Source organism: Triplophysa dalaica, chromosome 15, assembly GCF_015846415.1.
Source record: "Triplophysa dalaica isolate WHDGS20190420 chromosome 15, ASM1584641v1, whole genome shotgun sequence".
Classification (NCBI taxonomy): Eukaryota; Metazoa; Chordata; class Actinopteri; order Cypriniformes; family Nemacheilidae; genus Triplophysa; species Triplophysa dalaica.
Genome location: NC_079556.1, coordinates 17,696,903 through 17,715,119, shown reverse-complemented (window position 1 = coordinate 17,715,119; position 18,217 = coordinate 17,696,903). Strand labels below are relative to the sequence as shown.

The 18,217-nt window shown below is 37.2% G+C and overlaps 1 protein-coding gene across 2 annotated transcripts in view; it reads left to right on the top strand.

Moving 5' to 3' along the window:
- eml5 (EMAP like 5) overlaps positions 1-18,217 on the top strand; it is a 70,841-nt gene that overhangs the window by 16,667 nt on the left and 35,957 nt on the right. For both annotated transcript variants that reach the window (XR_008909112.1, XM_056767792.1), the window contains exons 2-7: positions 899-1,058; positions 6,354-6,452; positions 11,268-11,336; positions 16,605-16,790; positions 17,285-17,420; positions 17,924-18,125. Coding sequence is in view for 1 of the 2 variants with exons in the window: in XM_056767792.1 (XP_056623770.1) it covers positions 899-1,058; positions 6,354-6,452; positions 11,268-11,336; positions 16,605-16,790; positions 17,285-17,420; positions 17,924-18,125 (852 nt within the window). In the remaining variant the exon portion in view is untranslated. The remainder of the gene's footprint in view (positions 1-898; positions 1,059-6,353; positions 6,453-11,267; positions 11,337-16,604; positions 16,791-17,284; positions 17,421-17,923; positions 18,126-18,217) is intronic.

The window sequence follows — 18,217 nt, the reverse complement described above, 5'->3', positions numbered from 1 at the left end:
GTTTTGCCTTTGCTTTCTGTGGGTTTATGATGAAACTGTATGATGCCAAGGACCCCCAAATAAGATAATATAAGATTCTATAATACACATCCATCTATAATTTTTCATGCATAAAGAAACATTTTAACTTTGTTTGATAAATAGTCAATGTGATATTATAACGACAACATATTGTTTCCAAACCCTAAATAGTTTGTGTATAACCCTGAAGAGATATTTTCAATTCAAATGTATCTCTGCGGTAGCAACTGTATCACTTTGAGTCGGGTAAAGGAACTGTTTCTGTAGTGCGAAAAACTCACTAAAAAGTTACAAATATTCTACAAAAATGATTTAAGAATTTTATAGGTATGGATTGCAACTTTAATGAGTAATTTCTGGGATGTTTAATCTTGTCAGAATTATCAGTTTTTAAATACCAACAGTTATAAATATAACAGCTTAGTATAACTTTTACATAAGAAAAAAAAAATGTTTTACTTAATGCAGAATCCGTATTTCAACGTTTATGTTCTTGTGTTATTTCTAAAACATAACTGTTCCGAAAATGGTTTCATTATAAAATAAATTATAAAATAAATGTTGCTGTTGTCACACAACACTTTTCTTTTCATTGACTTCATAAGATATGCATGCAAATGGTTGTACACGGGAAATGCAACTCCTGCAAAAATATTTTAGCATTTTAATGCATTTCAAGGTCAAGTTTGTTGAACTCTGACTTGCAAATTTGTGTAATGATATCACACAATCCAATTTTGTATAATACAGCATCAAAATAAGGAAAACATATTAATAACGAAACCGTATTAAATTAATTAAGTCACAAATTAAGATATTAAATGGAATGATAAAATATTGGTAAAATCTGTATTAACATACTTGTTAATTTCCACAGTTTAGCCCTGCATCCAGAGCGAGTGCTGGTGGCCACAGGACAAGTGGGAAAGGAGCCTTATATCTGCGTGTGGGATTCCTACACTGTCCAGACAGTGTCTATACTGAAGGACATGCACACCCATGGTATTGCCTGTCTTGCCTTTAACCTGGAAGGAAAGGTAAGTCATGTGACATCCTGTTGCAATGATTTCTTTTAAACTTCTACAACTTCTCCTAATAAAAGTTCTACTCTCAGTATGTGATAATGTCTCTGGTTAGGTGCTGTGACGCTTATTAGAAGTTCTTGAAACTTGCAACTGTGAACGCACCAATGGTGTGACTCCCAAAGTGTGACGATATGTGTGAGACTGCATAACTACAGTTTGTGTGTGCCGCAGTTACTGGGTGCCATCCAGACAAAAACACTGACACATGAAGCTCTTAGTGGTGACATCAAACGACAAACTTAGAATGCATAGCCAAAGCCTTCGTCTTGGAACCTGACACAAGATTAAGGTTTGACAGTGGCTATAAGATAATAGTATATATTACAAGCTTATGGCAGTTCTTGCTGCTCTTGCAGTATAGATGCATTTCCACTAGCGACAGCTGGTGCTTTTTAATAGTGGAGAGGTGCACATGCCGCTTCTTAATGGCAAAACATGCACTTAGATCTATTTTGAAGGTGTGTCTGCAATGTTTCTTTAATGTTCTGCTTCCTGAATTACAACTGAACAATAAAATGATGCAAAATAAATAGCTAGGATCAATTACAGTTGAAAGAAAAAGTATGTGAACCCTTTGGGCTTACTTGGATTTCTTCATAAATTGGTCATAAAATGTGTTCTGATCTTCATCTAAGTCACAACAATAGAGAAACACAGTCTGCTTAAACCAATACCGCACAAACATTATACGTTTTCATGTTTTTATTGAACACAACATGTAAACATTCATAGTGCAGGGTGGAAAAAGTATGTGAAACCCTAGGCTAATAACTTCTCCAAGAGCTAATTGGAGCCAGGAGTCAGCCAACCTGGGGTCCAATCAATGTGATGAGATTGGATGTGTTGATTAAAGCTGGCCTGTCCAATAAAAAACACACACCAGTTTTGAGTTTGCTGTTCTGAAGAAGCGTTGTCTGATGTGAACCATTCCTCGCACAAAAGAGCTCTCAGAAGACCTACGATCAAGAATTGTTGACTTACATAAAACTGGAAAGGGCTACAAAAGTATATCTAAAAGCCTTGATGTCCATGTGTCCACGGTAAGACAGATTGTCTACAAATGGAGAAAGTTCAGCACTGTTGCTACACTCCCTAGGCGTGGTCGTCCTGTAAAGATGACTGCAAGAGCACAGCGCAGAATGCTCAATGAGGTGAAGAGGAATCCTAGAGTGTCAGCTAAACACTTACAGAAATCTCTGGCACATGCTAACATTTTTGTTGACAAATCTACAATAAGGAAAACATTAAACAAGAATGGACTTCATGGGAGGACACCACGGAGGAAGCCACTGCTGTCCCAAAAAAACATTGCAGCACGTTTGAAGTTTGCAAAAGAGCACCTGGATGTTCCACAGCACTACTGGCAAAACATCCTGTGTACAGATGAAACCAGTTGTTTGGAAAGAACACACAACGCTATGTGTGGAGAACAAAAGGCACAGCACACCAACATGAAAACCTCATCCCAACTTTGAAATATGGTGGAGGGGGCATCATGGTTTGGGGCTGCTTTGCTGCCTCAGGCCCTGGACGGATTACTGTCATCGATGGAAAAATGAATTCCAAAGTTTATCAAGACATTTTGTAGGAAAACTTAAGACCATCTGTCCGCCAACTGAAGCTTAACAGAGGATGGACGATGCAACAGGACAACGACCCAAAGCATAGAAGTAAATCAACAACAGAATGGCTTCAACAGAAGAAAATACGCCTTCTGGAGTGGCCCAGTCAGAGTCCTGACCTCAACCCGATTGAGATGCTGTGGCGTGACCTCAAGAGAGCGATTCACACCAGACATCCCAAGAATATTGCTGAACTGAAACACTTTTGTAAAGAGGAATGGTCCAAAATTTCTCCTGACCGTTGTGCAGGTCTGATCTGCAACTATAGGAAACGTTTGGTTGAGGTTATTTCTGCCAAAGGAGGGTCAACCAGTTATTAAACCCAAAGGTTCATATACTTTTTCCACACTGCACTATGAATGTTTACATGTTGTGTTCAATAAAAATATGAAAACGTATAATGTTTGTGCGGTATTAGTTTAAGCAGACTGTGTTTCTCTATTGTTGTGACTTAGATGAAGATCAGAACACATTTTATGACCAATTTATGAAGAAATCCAAGTAATCCCAAAGGGTTCACATACATTTTCTTTCAACTGTATCAGTATACAATAAAAAAATTGGAATTATGAACTAAATGCTGTTTGACAGCCAAAATAATAATTGTGCATATTTCTCCAACCTCTACATCACAGTTTCACGATTAATCGCATCCAGAATAAATGTTTGTGTTTACATAATATATGTCTGTATACTGCATATTTGTTTCGTATTTGAAAAAAAAACACACCCATACATGTATATATAGATATATTTATTTTTATTTATCAATAATTAAAATTATATATAAATGTTTATACATACCTAAATATATGCATATACAGTATGTGTATGTTATTATATATACAAAACTAATATACACAGTACACATAAATATACAGAATTATGTGAACACAAACTTGTATTCTGGATGCAATTAATTACGATTAATCGTATGACACAATATTTTGTTGGTTTGATACAATATATGAAGAGTTTGGTTCCAAAATGAGAAAACTCAGTTATCATGTGAAATCATGTTTTTTATAATGTTATCATGTTTTTATTTTGTTTTATTGTGTTAGTCAGCTGTATTTTTTGAGTCGTTGTGACTTAAATCAAAACAAACCAATGGCAGTTTGAGTGATATTAACTGGAATGCTCAATTAAAAACAGGATTTTAATCTCATTTTGGAACCAAACTCTTCATATATATTTATTTAAATTAGGGCCGTCAAACGATTATTCGCGATTAATCGCATCCAGAATAAAGGTTTGTGTACATACATATATATATATCTGTGTACTGTGCATATACATTTTGTATTTAAAAAGCACAAAACATACACATACTTGTCTATATATTTAGGAAATATTTAAATGTATTCATTCATATTTACTAATAATTTAAATTCTAAATAAACGTTTTCTAATTGTTCTATTTAATATTTTTATTAAATTTATGCATTTATGTGTATGTGTTCATAAATACAAAATTAATATGGACAGTACACCGACATATTATATGTAAACACAAACTTTTATTCTTCATGCAATTAATCGCGATTAATCGCTTGACAGCCCTAATTTATATTTATCTTTGATTCACATAATATATCAAATATATATTGTTCATATTTCTTAAATGTTTGTTTATTTATCTATACAGCAACGTATATTATATAAACACAAACCAATTTTGGAAAAGATTAATCGCGATTTATCAATTTGACAGCACTAATTTGAATGCTAATTGCATTTATGATACTTTCATACATTCATAATGATGTGTGATATTGTTTTCACTTTTATTCATAGAAAATATATTCACAAAATATAAATATTTATCATGCATGACATTGCTGCATGTTTTGTAGTTGAAAGACAATTCCTAGTCTTAACATCCTTTGTGTCTTGAGAGGTAAAAGCTGTCAAATTAAGTGCTGGAAAATAGCAATAAATTATTTTAGGAGGCATTTTACGATCTTTACCCTTCAAGGTTTAAACCAATCACCACTGACTTTGTTAAATAAAACTGCCTGACCATTGATTTCCCGAGCTTTTTGCAATGCTATCAACACTGCACTTAGCAAGAATTGTTTCTGTACTCCAAGTCAAGCATTATTTAATTGTTCAATAGTAGCGGGGTGTACAGGGACCTCAACCGGCCTGCTTTGATGTGAAACACTCGTATTGTGCTGTGTCACGTAGACCGTGGCCGCAGTGTTAGACTTTGAGTCTGTGAAATATCAAATTCCTAACATTGCAAAAGAAAAAGCCAAAATAGACGAGAATTGAGTTAGATGGCCCATTCTTCAAAAGCATTCCACTTCACTGGAGACATGTAAGGACTTACATGAGAAGTCAGACATTTCACATTTCTTAGCTAACTCTTACTTTATATGGGAGAAGTCACCCACTGCCACCTCTAGCGGGGCAGAGAAACCAGGAAATTGGCTTCATCATTAATTTCAAACAGACAGATGAAACACCAAAGAGAGGAGAGGCAAGAAGCCATATCCAAACCCAACAACACTTTTCCTCCTGAATTCATCAAAGGTTTAGCAGCTCATAATTGACCGAAGGCACTGCGTTTTAGCTCGAGACGGAGAACTGCTGCTATAAAAGAAGCCGACACATCAGTTTTGACAGGACCATGGTGGAAAACATCGTGCCACATCAAAGGGACACTTTACTAATGAGATCCCTTCTGAAAACAGATTGGGAACATATACAGTTTGAAGAAAATTGCTTTTTAGGGAATAGTTTATACTGAAAATCAAAAAGTTGGTAAGTATTGTAAATGTCAACATTATTTTAATGTTTTTATGATGTTACTGACTTGACTTTCTTTGATGGAGCAAATTAGTTTTTTAAATAAAAGTAACCATAGCCAAATGTTTAGCAACTAGTTGCTTCCTTTTAAACATCTTACCATACAGTTGTTAAAAAGTTGTTTTGTGCATGACACAACAATGGTCTGGGCCAGCGAGAGACCCTTGGGGCATTTCACAGAACTGACACTTTTACCATTTGGGCTAGTGCTGCATTGTCACGGAAGTTTATCATTTGCGCATTTTAAGGCCTTGCCAATTTAAATATTCACCAGAAGATGCAAGAATTAGATTCTCAAAAGCGATCTGAGAAATGTGCACACCAATGCACAGACAGCAGTTCTCTTTCAGATCTTCTTAAGCTCATTGCACATTGAGTCTGAAATTTACGTCCGAAATTTCCCCACGTTAAAAAATAAATACGACCTTACGTTGTGTCAATCACATTTACACACTGCCTCCGCTATTTACGTCCGTCATACAAAAATTCGGACCGGGTTAGATTTTCTGTGTTTTCGCATCCATAGCAGGCATTTTGAGTGGACTTTTATAACAATTCAGAGGCACCGTACAAACGAGAGCCAAATACGAAAAAACGCATACGACAATTTCGGACTGTATGTGCAAAGACCTTTACTCTTGAACAGACACATCCGCACAAAATGATGTCAATATGAATGTAAACTGTCACACGTGTAACTGTTTATTAGACTTGTGCGTTGGCTCTTAAAGGGATAGCAGCATAAGACACTTATTGACAAATTTGATGATATTTATTGTTTTACTTACTGTATATGGTTTGTCTTCTACAGTGTTTGGTGTCTGTGGGCTTGGATTCAAAGAACACAATCTGTGTGTGGGACTGGAGACAGGGCAAAGTTCTGGCTGCTGCTCCTGGTCATACAGACCGGGTAAGACCATACACACACACACACACACACATATCTTCATTGTGGTGTCCACTAGCAGATTTTTGCAATGTAGGTTATTGTTTACTATCCTTATATGAACATTCAGTCCCCACAATGCTAGAAAAGCCTGTACACAGGCAGTATTGGATAAGGCAGACAGTCATTGTAATAATTCTTCCCCCCTTTGTTATCTGTTTGCCTTTCTTCCCTTATTTGTATAAAGTCATGCTTGATTGAGCAGCTCTTAAATTACAATCCAAAAAAAGACAAACATAAACACATTATCAATGATTAAGTGTTTGGATTCAAGGATACAGCATCTGGGAACACGCTTAGGAAATTATTTTTGGTTTACATTAAATGAACATCACAACTTATGGCCTCACAGTTCACTTCTGGGGCCGGTTGCACCAGCTGGATGTACACCCGGTTGTCTGGACATAAAATGCGCCTTGATTTATACCTTTTGCACAACCAAGACGTCTGAGACTAAATCTTGTGTCCAGTCAGAAGTAGGCATAAGTGAAAATTCTTGACATTGTTCCATGGAGAAAAAAACGATTACATTATTTCCTCAATAATACAATTGAAAAGATGTCGCGTCTGTAAAGACTACACAGCCCGGTATAAGCGCCTGCGTTATCTACAGAAAAAATGGGTATTTTAAAGTGTATTGTAAAGTGCCCTTTTAAAAAAAATGGACAAACTATCAAATATTTGAGATGTCTACAGAATTGGAGGAGTAGGAAATTTCATTTATTCCTCGATTACCTGAGACAGCGCTGGATTATTTCAAATTAATTCACAAGAACGAATGCTCTTGTTGAGTTTTATTTACATTTACATTACATTACATGAACAGAACCAAATCTCTTTTCGTCTTATCTGCATTTCCCAAAGATATCATTTTAAGGGACGTTAATGAGGGTAAAATATAATAGACTTGGAAATAATGGAGTTATAAATTATGGAATAAATAATGGAGAATAAACTGCAGTTGAAGTTTTTTTCTGCTGGATGAGTGAAAACTCTATATTCTATTTAAAAGAAAGTAACTAAAGTATCTCTTTACAGAAAATATCTCATTTCATACTGTACACTCTAAAGAAAAGTTTGGTAATGATGTTTTGTAATGAGTCAGTTCAAACATGAGTCAGAGAGGCTGGATCTAAGTCTGGCTTTAAAGGGGTCATATGGCTCGAAAACATGTTTTTCTGTGTCATTGGTGTGTTATAAGTTGCCCATGCATGTATTAGACACGTAAAATTACAAAAATTAAAGATGCATTCTATCTAAAAGCGAACGTTTACCCAGAAATGCCTGAAACGCCTCCTGTAACCGCACCCCCACAAATCTACGTAAGTTAGTGATATGATTTGACTAAGACTGCCCAAATGTATACGCAAATATGGTGAAACGAAAGCCTCTGTGTTTGCCCTTCCAAAAGATGAGACAACTAAAAACGAATGGTTACATTTTATTTACAATAGTGTTTCAGAACAGTAAAATCCGAATATTCAGGTGTGTGCACCGCATTGCTCAGATGACTGCTTCATGAACCTGGGAGAGAGCAAGGCCGGCTGTGCACGAAAGGTTTGGTTAAAAAGTGGGGCAATTTCAGCCATTACAACTTCGCAAGGACAGTCTGGCGCTTCAGATTCACAGCTAGTTTGTATTTTAATTGTAAAAGTAACTTTGATATTGAGTTGAGTTTGTCGTGTGTTTGTGATTTGCAAATGCACACACGTGCGCAACGTGAAAAAAGACATCATAAGTCCTAATAATCAGTAATAATGTTCCGACAAGAGGCAAAAAAATTGTGTTTATTGTCTTTGTTGAGTCGTGACAAGACATTATGTAACACTGGTTGATCATTAACGGCAAATCTTTATAACGTCGTATATAAAAGGTAAAACAGTCAGCTATAGTTTTAATTATTTAACATCATATATATTTTTTAAACCTTACCAATTCTTTACATCCTGCTCAAGTCGCTCTGGCAAAGTTGATGTATCGGTGATAAGGAATTTACCTATGACATTTTATCACCTATTAGTACAATAGGCCCTTTTCACATGAAGTCACGCATCTTCTGGTCTACCGTGAAGCAGTGTAGCCTTACTTCCGCTTGCGCCACAGTATGGACTTTACCAAGTGCATTGCACAGCTGCCACAAATACGGCTAGTTCGCCTATGCCGATAATAGAGTAGTTCATTCTTCCGAGCTCAGAGCACTCCCCCCTCTCCGGGGTGAGGGGTCCGAATCCGGCATTAGCCTGAACCCGGAACACCCCCCCCCTTTTGTGTCCTGCTGGAGACGAGGGTCTCCAGGTGAGGAGCCGGGGTGGTGGTGGGATGCTTGAGACTGAAGAGAGAGTGAAGGTAAGACGTCTTGACTATTTATAGAGACACTCTCTCTCTCTCTTTTGAACTGATAGGTCGATTGCTGTGATTGCTGATAGCCGACTAGCCGAGTTGATTATCCGCTCCTGCTCCTTCCGAACTTAGTTAATAAAACATCATATGTACAACATCTTGCTGACAAATTTTCTCTTACGACAAGATCAAAGCTAGATAAAGGATACAAATTCTTTGTTGAACAGTACCTGTTTAAATAATGAAGGTAAGTGTTTTGATTTTTGTGTAAGCGAAGGTGCTAGGATAAGTACTTGAATATGTTGTTAAATTCCAGCGCGACGGCAAAACGTGAAGTGAAGAAACAAAACATGCACGGTATGTGGAAAATAGAGCTTTTTTTAACCTTAAATCGTGTTTACACATTGAATTACATCTAAAACAAACCATAATATTTGTTTAGCCATGTCATAAGACCCCTTTAAAGTGATTTAATAGTTTCAATGAAAAATCCAATAACCAAAAACATACACAAGATCAAACATTGCAACGCATGACAGGAACAAAACACAACTCAAACTCATTCAATAACCGACAAGGAGTATGGCAAATACAGGGGTATACTGTATATACACAAGACAATCAGAGGTAACACTATACTGGAAACAATCAGGTAGGAAAACACAAAATACTACATAGACTACAAAAACAACTAAAAGACATGACAAAAACACACATAACCCTTGCATGTTTATAATTTATTTATGATGGTTTCGGTTTCAATAGTCTACTCTCGGTCCTATTGAAAACATTTAAGCAGATTCCACCCTGCCAGGAAGGTTTCGGTTTAGCAGCACTTAATTTTTTTAATTTATCAATAAATATCACCGCAGTTATACATGAAACAGACGGGAATGGAGAGCTGCTTCATTGACTGAATATCTTGACAGACATCTTCTTTTTTCCTTATTTTATTATTGCATTTGCATATACTGTACTTAAACGTTTTTTCTAGTTTCTTAAGTGTTTTGTCCTGATTTTACAGTTATTTTTATTTTATTTTACCTTCTAATTATTGTTCCTCTTTAACATTTGTAATCATTGGAGGCAGTAAGAATGTCACTCTTAATGCCGTGGAATATGGTCGCGGGGACGCGCATCCTCTAAGCTGAGCGTAGCTGATGGTGCAGCAGGTGTGAATATTTTTCACAAGTCTTCACATAGTTAGGCCCGACGTTGGGCTCACCCTCAACTTTTTAACATCTGGCTGGTGCAAAACACACACACAAAACCACTTTTGTATGCAACACACATTTAAGTTGTGGAAGACTCAGGATTTTCTTTGGCTTTGTTCACACTGCAAACAACACTGCAAAACACTTGACACTGACATTTTAAAAGTGATGAAATCCATGTTATTAGACAGTTTAGTCAATATCAGTTGTCTCAGTTGCCATAGTAATGAAGTAAGGGTCAGCATGCTGCTAGGAGACTGTGTAATGCAACTCAGAGCAGCTGTCAATATAAAAAACAAGATGGAACACTGAAAATTTGGCCTCTGTTCATGTTTGTCATAAACTCGCTGCAGTGCTGAACTCACAAGGCACATATGAGTGCAGAATTGATACAATAGATACAATAAAGGCTTCCATGTATAAACTGTGTCATTCAGTTTTCACTACATACTGTAGTTTGTTGGCTCAATCTTTACTACATGGTTCTTTTTACATAGTACACTCTTAGAAAAAAGCTAAATTTGTATGTATAAAATTGCACGTTGTGTATAATGTTACATACACATTGCTTACTGTTCAATGTGTATGTTACATAAGACTAATATAAAGATTAGAACTGTAAAGACTCATATCTGTTTCATAAGCAAGATTTCAATTGGCTTTTAAAATGTATGTTTATGAGATGTCATAAAATAAAAAAATACGTAAGTCAGATACACCGTAAAGTCTGTTTTTTCATTGCCTTAAAATTCCAAGTTTCTTAATTTTCAATTAAGTACATACAGTAAAATTTCATTGCTATTGGTCATAGTAGTCATAATTATTAATAGTTAATAGCCAGCACTAGTTACTGACTTTAGAATTTAGTTTGTATTCATTGTATCTTCTGTTGGGAAAGAACAGGGATATCCAAAAAATAAATGTTCTCCTTTAGCTGGTTTGCGGTGGCACAAGAATGATAAATGACCTTGATAAAGCATCAATTACACCTAATCCATTTCACTATAAAAGCTTTCTGTCTACTGGAAATTGAAAAAGAGAGTAAGATAAATGAAATAGCCTAATATGTCCATTTCATCGTAAGGAAAATCACTTGAGCGCACATCTCATCGTAATAAGAATTTCTGAAGTAAGAACTTCCCGAGAGAACCTGAAGGCAGTATCTGTTCACTGTGGTTCTACTGGTATCTAACTGAGCAAACCTTTCTTTTTCTCTGCTGTAAAGATATTTGACATATCATGGGACCTGTTTCAGCAAAGCAAGCTGGTGAGCTGCGGAGTCAAACATATCAAGGTAATTCTCTTTTTTCTGGATTATGAATATACAATTTATTACAAAAATATGTAGATTTGTGTGAGATGTACAGTACAAACATGATCTTATAAAGGACAGGTGCTGAAATGACATAATGTAAATTTTGCATGAGGTACGTGTACTGGAATGTAATATATGTGTGCAAAAGATGCAAATATAGTGCAAATCCTAGATGTAAACATTGGAAAAAACGAACAAACAAAATGAAATTTCCATTTCTTTCCTCTGTGCATTCCCATATTTTCATTTCTGAGGAGACATGAGCATCCTCTCGGTAATACAGAAGTGACTGTGAAAGGAGATTAAGACTGGTTCAGAAACACTCTGCCAAAGCTTCTGCTGACAATACAACAAAGAATTCCCACAATTCATTTCTGCTCTTTCAGCTTCTGTTCATTTTGCTCTTTATAAATAAGTAGTGCTTATTACTGCTTGCAAGTTCTGTGTATTTTTCAAGTGGGATACCTTAAACGGATGTGGAGAGTTTCACTGTTCTGTGGTCTTCTATTAGTAGAAAAATACTTGTTTAAATAAAATACTTTTTACTGAATACTATACAGCACGGTATATTGTATTCTGCCTACGTGGAAGAAAAAGCATTATGCACATTGTTGCATATTGGTGCCTTTACTAGATTTCTCAAATAACCTTATTAAGTTTGTATGCAGTCTGTACGAATGAGTTGTTACTGCCCGATGTGAAATGTGATTAAGCATATGATTCCTCCCTTATGAGATTTTGTAGTCTTGTGTAGGCGAGATGGAAAAGAAGTTTAAATTACCTTGAAAGATTCCGCTGTACTGTTAGTTTGTCTCTGCCCACATGGAAGGATTTAATAAAAAACGATGCGCGGATGCACAGGCACTGTCTGCTCTATAAGTGAGTTTGATTAATAAGTTGATAGTCATTTATCTTAATAATATTATGCATTATGCACAGCTGCAGTTTATATTCAAACACTTTTACTGAAATACAATGGCGAGTTGTGGAGCCCTTCTGTAGTGCATCCAGCGATAGAAATTCACCCACTCAACTCAGATGTGAACTTTAAAAAATGTGAAAATCATGCGTCTCTTATATATTTTCGTTCTCTCTCATGAGCACAAAGCATTGGCTTTAGGTTCCTAACAGGAAGTAATCCACAATCCTATACCTTTATTTCTCTCTCTCTCTCTCACAATAATTTTTTCAGATCACGGTGCATCCTCTTTATCTTGTTTGTCACAGTATTTTACAATAAATGCCGGTCTCAGTTTAACAGACACAACTGTACATTTATCAGGCCAGTATAGCGGTTGTCCCATATACTGTAATTCCTGAGTCTTTAACCCCCTCGACCATGTGACATCTGCTCCCCGGGCCTGTGCTCAGTCAGCGATTATGCACTCAATGCATTGGATTTAGCTGGCTGTAATGCCTCTTTCTCTCTCGCTCTCTTTCTCGCTATCTCTCTGTGACAGCTCTGGGGAAACTGAATTTGTTGCTTGTTGCTGCTTGTTGGAAAAGCAATATTGCGTTGTATTATTTATAGTTACACTTCTCTCCATTCATTAGCCATCTCGTTTTTCATTTTTGAGCTTCTAATATTTGCCCCGTGGCATTGCCTTCTCCATAAGGGGTTCATTCCTTGGATTTTGGCAAAAAGATCTGAACTCACAACTTGGGTCCTTGTTGTTACCGCTTTTTGTTGACTACAAACAAAATTTTCGTATCAAAATTCACCTCAGCTGGCTGGTTTGGTGTATGCCACTTAATAGAATTAATGTGAATAATATTTTTCCAGAATGGTAACTGGATGGCCATGTGACAGCGGTGTAGGTAGTAGCGTGAGGTATTGGTCTTTGATATCGATGTATCTTTACAAGTACAACTACATGAGCGTGGTTGAGATTTTTGTTTGGACACCCTGGGCTACTCTCAATTTAGTTAACATATGTATGGCTTAATAAACCCCACCACGAGCCTGTGCAGTTTGACTCGTGCAAACCGAATCTGCTTACTCAAAGAAACCTTCTCGCTGCCTCCTACGAGGCATAATGACAGCTTCACCCACATGGCCAAACAAAATAACCATATTTACAACACAACTGTCACCAACAGTGGTTTATAAATCAGATATGTGACAGCAGCCGCATGCCACACAATTAGACATAAGTAGATTAAGGTGTTGCGTGCCACCCTGGACTAATTATTTCTTTCCTTTTCACAGTATGCTTATTATAGCTGTCTTGGTCGCTTTAAGGCTGTTTGATTAGTCTAGATGTGCTGGATCCGGGGCGGCACGCACAGTTGAGCAGGAGGTGGCTGCTCCCGAAGACCTGGGAGACCGGGAGGATGTGCTTGAGGATTGAGACAGTCTTCCTCTAATGGAGCCTTGGCAGATGAATAGCACTGAGTCATTTTGATTATATTAAAGCTTTAGCAGAGCACAGACCTGCAGAATCACAGGAGTCTGTGAATCACTCTGAAGCTCCCTGACGTAATGCAGCCTGGCAGTCTGGATGTGATCTCCAGCGCAGGGCTTCTAATGGGCCAACAACAGCTTTTTTCATCCGCTTCATTGTTTTATTTGAAGTGCCTGGGTTTTGTGGACACGGAATGAACTGTAATTAGAACCAAAATTATGGAAACAAAGATATCTGAGATGAGATTTTTGGTTGAGTGCTGTTGGTTGTGTTTAGTCGCTGTAAGAGCCCAAATAATTTTGTATTACTCAGAGACTCTTCAATATCTCAGGAGACCTAGTGGAGTTCTCAATTATGTTTTATTTACTGTAGGAATCGACTTTTTCTTTTTAAATTTCTCTTAATTATAAATAAATGACAGCTCTTGACAGTAATAGAGCGTTCCCACCAAACGCGACTTGCGTGAATAAATTGCGCTATTCGCGCATAGTTGGACGGTTGAACTTTTTTTTAGTTTACTCGCTTGATATGTGCGTGAAATTCACTTCACAACAGACATGGGAGGGGCTTCTGCCAGGTGGCTCCAGTCTCTTATATATATATATATATATTGCTCAAATTGAGTGAAGACAGTTTTTTTCAATTTACCAGATTGTCCGATGTCCTCACTCACTTTGTTCCAAGCAAGATGCTTTTTATTCCTGTTTTGATCAAAGTATAGTATCGTACAGCTCCAGGTATCCACATACAGCAACGATAATTTTGTCATCCAGTATTGTTTCGGATTTCTGCCTCCGCTCGCTACATCATAATCACATCACTACTAGAGCAAGCTCCTGATTGATTAACGTGGTGCGAATTTTTGCAAAAGTTCTGATTTTTCAACTGCCACGATGCACGCGAATCAGGCGTTACGCTCATCAAAAGCCCGAAAAGCTCAATTCGCGCCGCGTCATTCAGGCAAATCGCGCCACAGGACATCCTATCACGTCTTTGATTTTTCTTAACATGTAAATCACTCGCGCTTAACACTTCATTCGCATTTCGTGGGAACACACAGTAACGATTAATTCGCATAATAGTACAAAAGTTAGAAGATTTAGACCAGTTTTCATTCTTAATGTTGATTATAAAATACTCTTCAAGATGTTTGCTAATAGACTTAAATTAAATACAAACCAATCAACACATATTTAGTGAAACAAATTTATTCCAGAAAGAAACACGCTATATAATATTAGACACTTATAAACAATATCTTGACTTTATTTCAGACTGTGTTATTCCAGCAAATCTGAGCACTATTTGAACAATTCTTGAGTATCTTTTGAAACATTATTTTGCTCCCTAATGCAATAATATAAATATATAAGAAAAAAATTACATTCTGTAGTCTTTTGATCTTGCAGAAATTGATGCTTTGGAGGTTTTTAGCATTTTTAGCTAAAAATCCTTAAGAGATTATTACAATTTCTTGAGAAAATATAAATTGTCCTTGTCTACAATAGAAAAAGCGTTCTGTTTTCTGTTCTGTAAGCATTTGTCTTAAAAGCAGCTCTGGAAATACAGTTTGAATTTATGAGTACATGCCTACTGTTCAGACACAATCACATGAACTACAAATCCAATGTGGCTTAATCTGGGGCTGCAGGAGAATTGCTTCCTGTTATGCTTATTGGCTGATAGCAAACATTTGCGCTGTCTACAGCCCCAGTCCATTCAATAGCGACTATCCAAAGCTTTGATGTCAAAAACAGTAATCAGGAAATACGTATGTTTTGCTTTGAGAAAGGTGTGGTCTGGTTGGCATCTATCAGCAGTGACTGTCATTCTATGGTTTCAAGTCAAATCCTTACAGACCACTTGATGAAAACACATGCTACATTTATACGTTTACCCAACCCAATTTACAATGAATTGAAGGTCTTATATAGGTGGTCAATTCTTGTTTATGTCCCCTGAGAAGAGAAGCAAACAGATTGATCTTGACACGTTAGCACCACTTGCTAAGATTCAGGAATACATTACAATGGTGTTTTTCTCAGAAGAAATACAACATTCTTCATTTCATCTCCTTGTCATTGCTGTCTAGGGAAATAAATGAGAAATTAAAGAGATCAAATTTGTAATTTCGGTTCTTCAAATGACAGAAAACCATTTAAAAACCAATGTCTTACTCTTTGGGAAAACACATCAGGATTTCTAGCAGTAAAAGCCTGTCACAGAACTGAGGACATAAGGAGGTCATAAAAAGAGTTAACCCTGTTATTCTCTCAAGTAAAAGGTGGGACCTCACGAAATAGAGCTCCAGGTTTTCACACAAATACAAACACACACACACGCACAGAGACAGCTGAATATGAGTCAATGAGGCAATTATTATGCGTTGGCTGTGGGGGCTATGAGTGTTTGTTCAGGATTGAGATTGTGCCTGTGCATTTTAATGATGTGTTTAACCAGTATACACATTAGTATGTTTACGAGCCTGCGTGTGTTTATATGTGTGTTCACAAATTGATTTTACTTCTCAATGCAAGAACACATTAACATGCACTGGCATGGATTTGTTATGTCACAATTTATTCTAAATATTTTGTTACTTTAAATAACATCAATTTAACATGCTAAATAAATCTTTACATAATTGAAGGTTGAGTCATTGAATTCCAAAAAAAGGAGTGTTGGGATGTTTTAAAAATGTTTTTTTTTTTTAAGTTCGATATTTTAGTTTTTTGCAATATACTGTAACTCTACATTTGACGTATAGCTAATGTATACCGTATAATGCTATAATGCTTTTAAAATGTACATATTCTTACATTTATGAATCACTCTCTCTCAGTTCTGGAGTCTGTGTGGGAACGCTCTGACTCCTAAGCGTGGTGTATTTGGAAAGACCGGAGACCTTCAGACGATCCTTTGTCTGGCCTGCGCAAGAGACGAGATCACATATTCTGGTGCCTTGAATGGAGACGTCTATGTCTGGAAGGGAATCAATTTAATCCGAACAGTTCAAGGAGCCCATGGGGTAAGTGAGGGGGGGCGTTTCCACCACCTCCACCAGGTTGACCTCTAAGTGACATAGATCTGATTTATAAATTGACCCATAGAGTGGTTTGCCTGTATAGCTGTCATCAGAGATTTTTTTCAAGTAAATTGTGTCATTCTTTACTCAGCCTCATGTCATTTCAAACCTGTATGACTTTCTTTCTTCTGCATAACACAAAAGAAGATATTTTGAAGAGCATTAGTAGCCGAACAACATTGACCCCATTTGAGTGGTTCACAAAACCCCCAGTTCTTAAACTATATTCTTATGTGTTAAGCAGAGGAAGAGGTCATGTACAGTATAACTGTTTTGACTGACATGAGGGTGAATCAATTATGATAGAATTTTTATATTTGGATGAAATATCCCTTTCATTCAGGAAGTTTAGACAGTGGATTTATCTTGATTTAATTGTTTAAGTTGTCAGAGATTTGCAGTCTCTCACAAACCTGTCGGTGTATGTGTGTGTGTAGTCAGGGATTTTCAGCATGAATGCATGTGAGGAAGGCTTTGCTACCGGAGGCAGAGATGGATGTGTCAGGCTGTGGGACCTGAACTTCAAACCCATTACCGTCATTGACCTCAGGGAAACAGACCAGGGATATAAGGGTGAGATAGACACTATTCCCAGAATACATTGCTTTATGCAGATCTATTTTTATCCATTAAGTTTACGGTTGGCTTTTGTTAATAAATCCCACAATGCAACTGGATCCTACAATGCAGAGTCCTATGTCTCTAACTGAGCTCTATCTCTGTTCTTTTCTTCTTTTACTTCCTTTTGACTCATCAGTAGCTAGAGGTGAAAATTCAAGAGGTGCGTTGTAGTGGTCAGTGTCTTAATACGCAGGCCATCCGCCCTGTCTTATATCCATAGCTCTTACCCTTGTTTGTCACCAATCCTAGATGTCTACATGTTTATGTTTTTTCAAGCTCCCATGACCATCCCCATCTTCTCCCCAGAGGTCCACAGTCATGTTGCCCATGACTGACGGTCTACAACGTACCCAGTGTACATCCTTCTGTTTAGGGTCATATCTGTGTACCTCTGTGATATAGCTGTCACGTTTTTTGGTTAGCTGACCTTAATTGTACCTAACGGATCTCTGCAGGCCTGTCAGTACGCAGTGTGTGCTGGAGAGGGGATCATATTCTTGTGGGCACACAAGACAGCGAGATCTTTGAGGTGGTGGTGCACGATCGCACCAAACCCTTTCTTATCATGCAGGGCCACTGTGAGGGGGAGCTGTGGGCCCTTGCGGTTCACCCAACTAAACCTCTCGCCATAACCGGCAGTGACGATCGCTCTGTTCGGTAAGAGCCTAAACAAACCGATCGCACATGTGAATCACCGTACTTTACGGAGCGGGAAGAGAGCAGGAATGTCACAAGCAGGTTTCAGTATG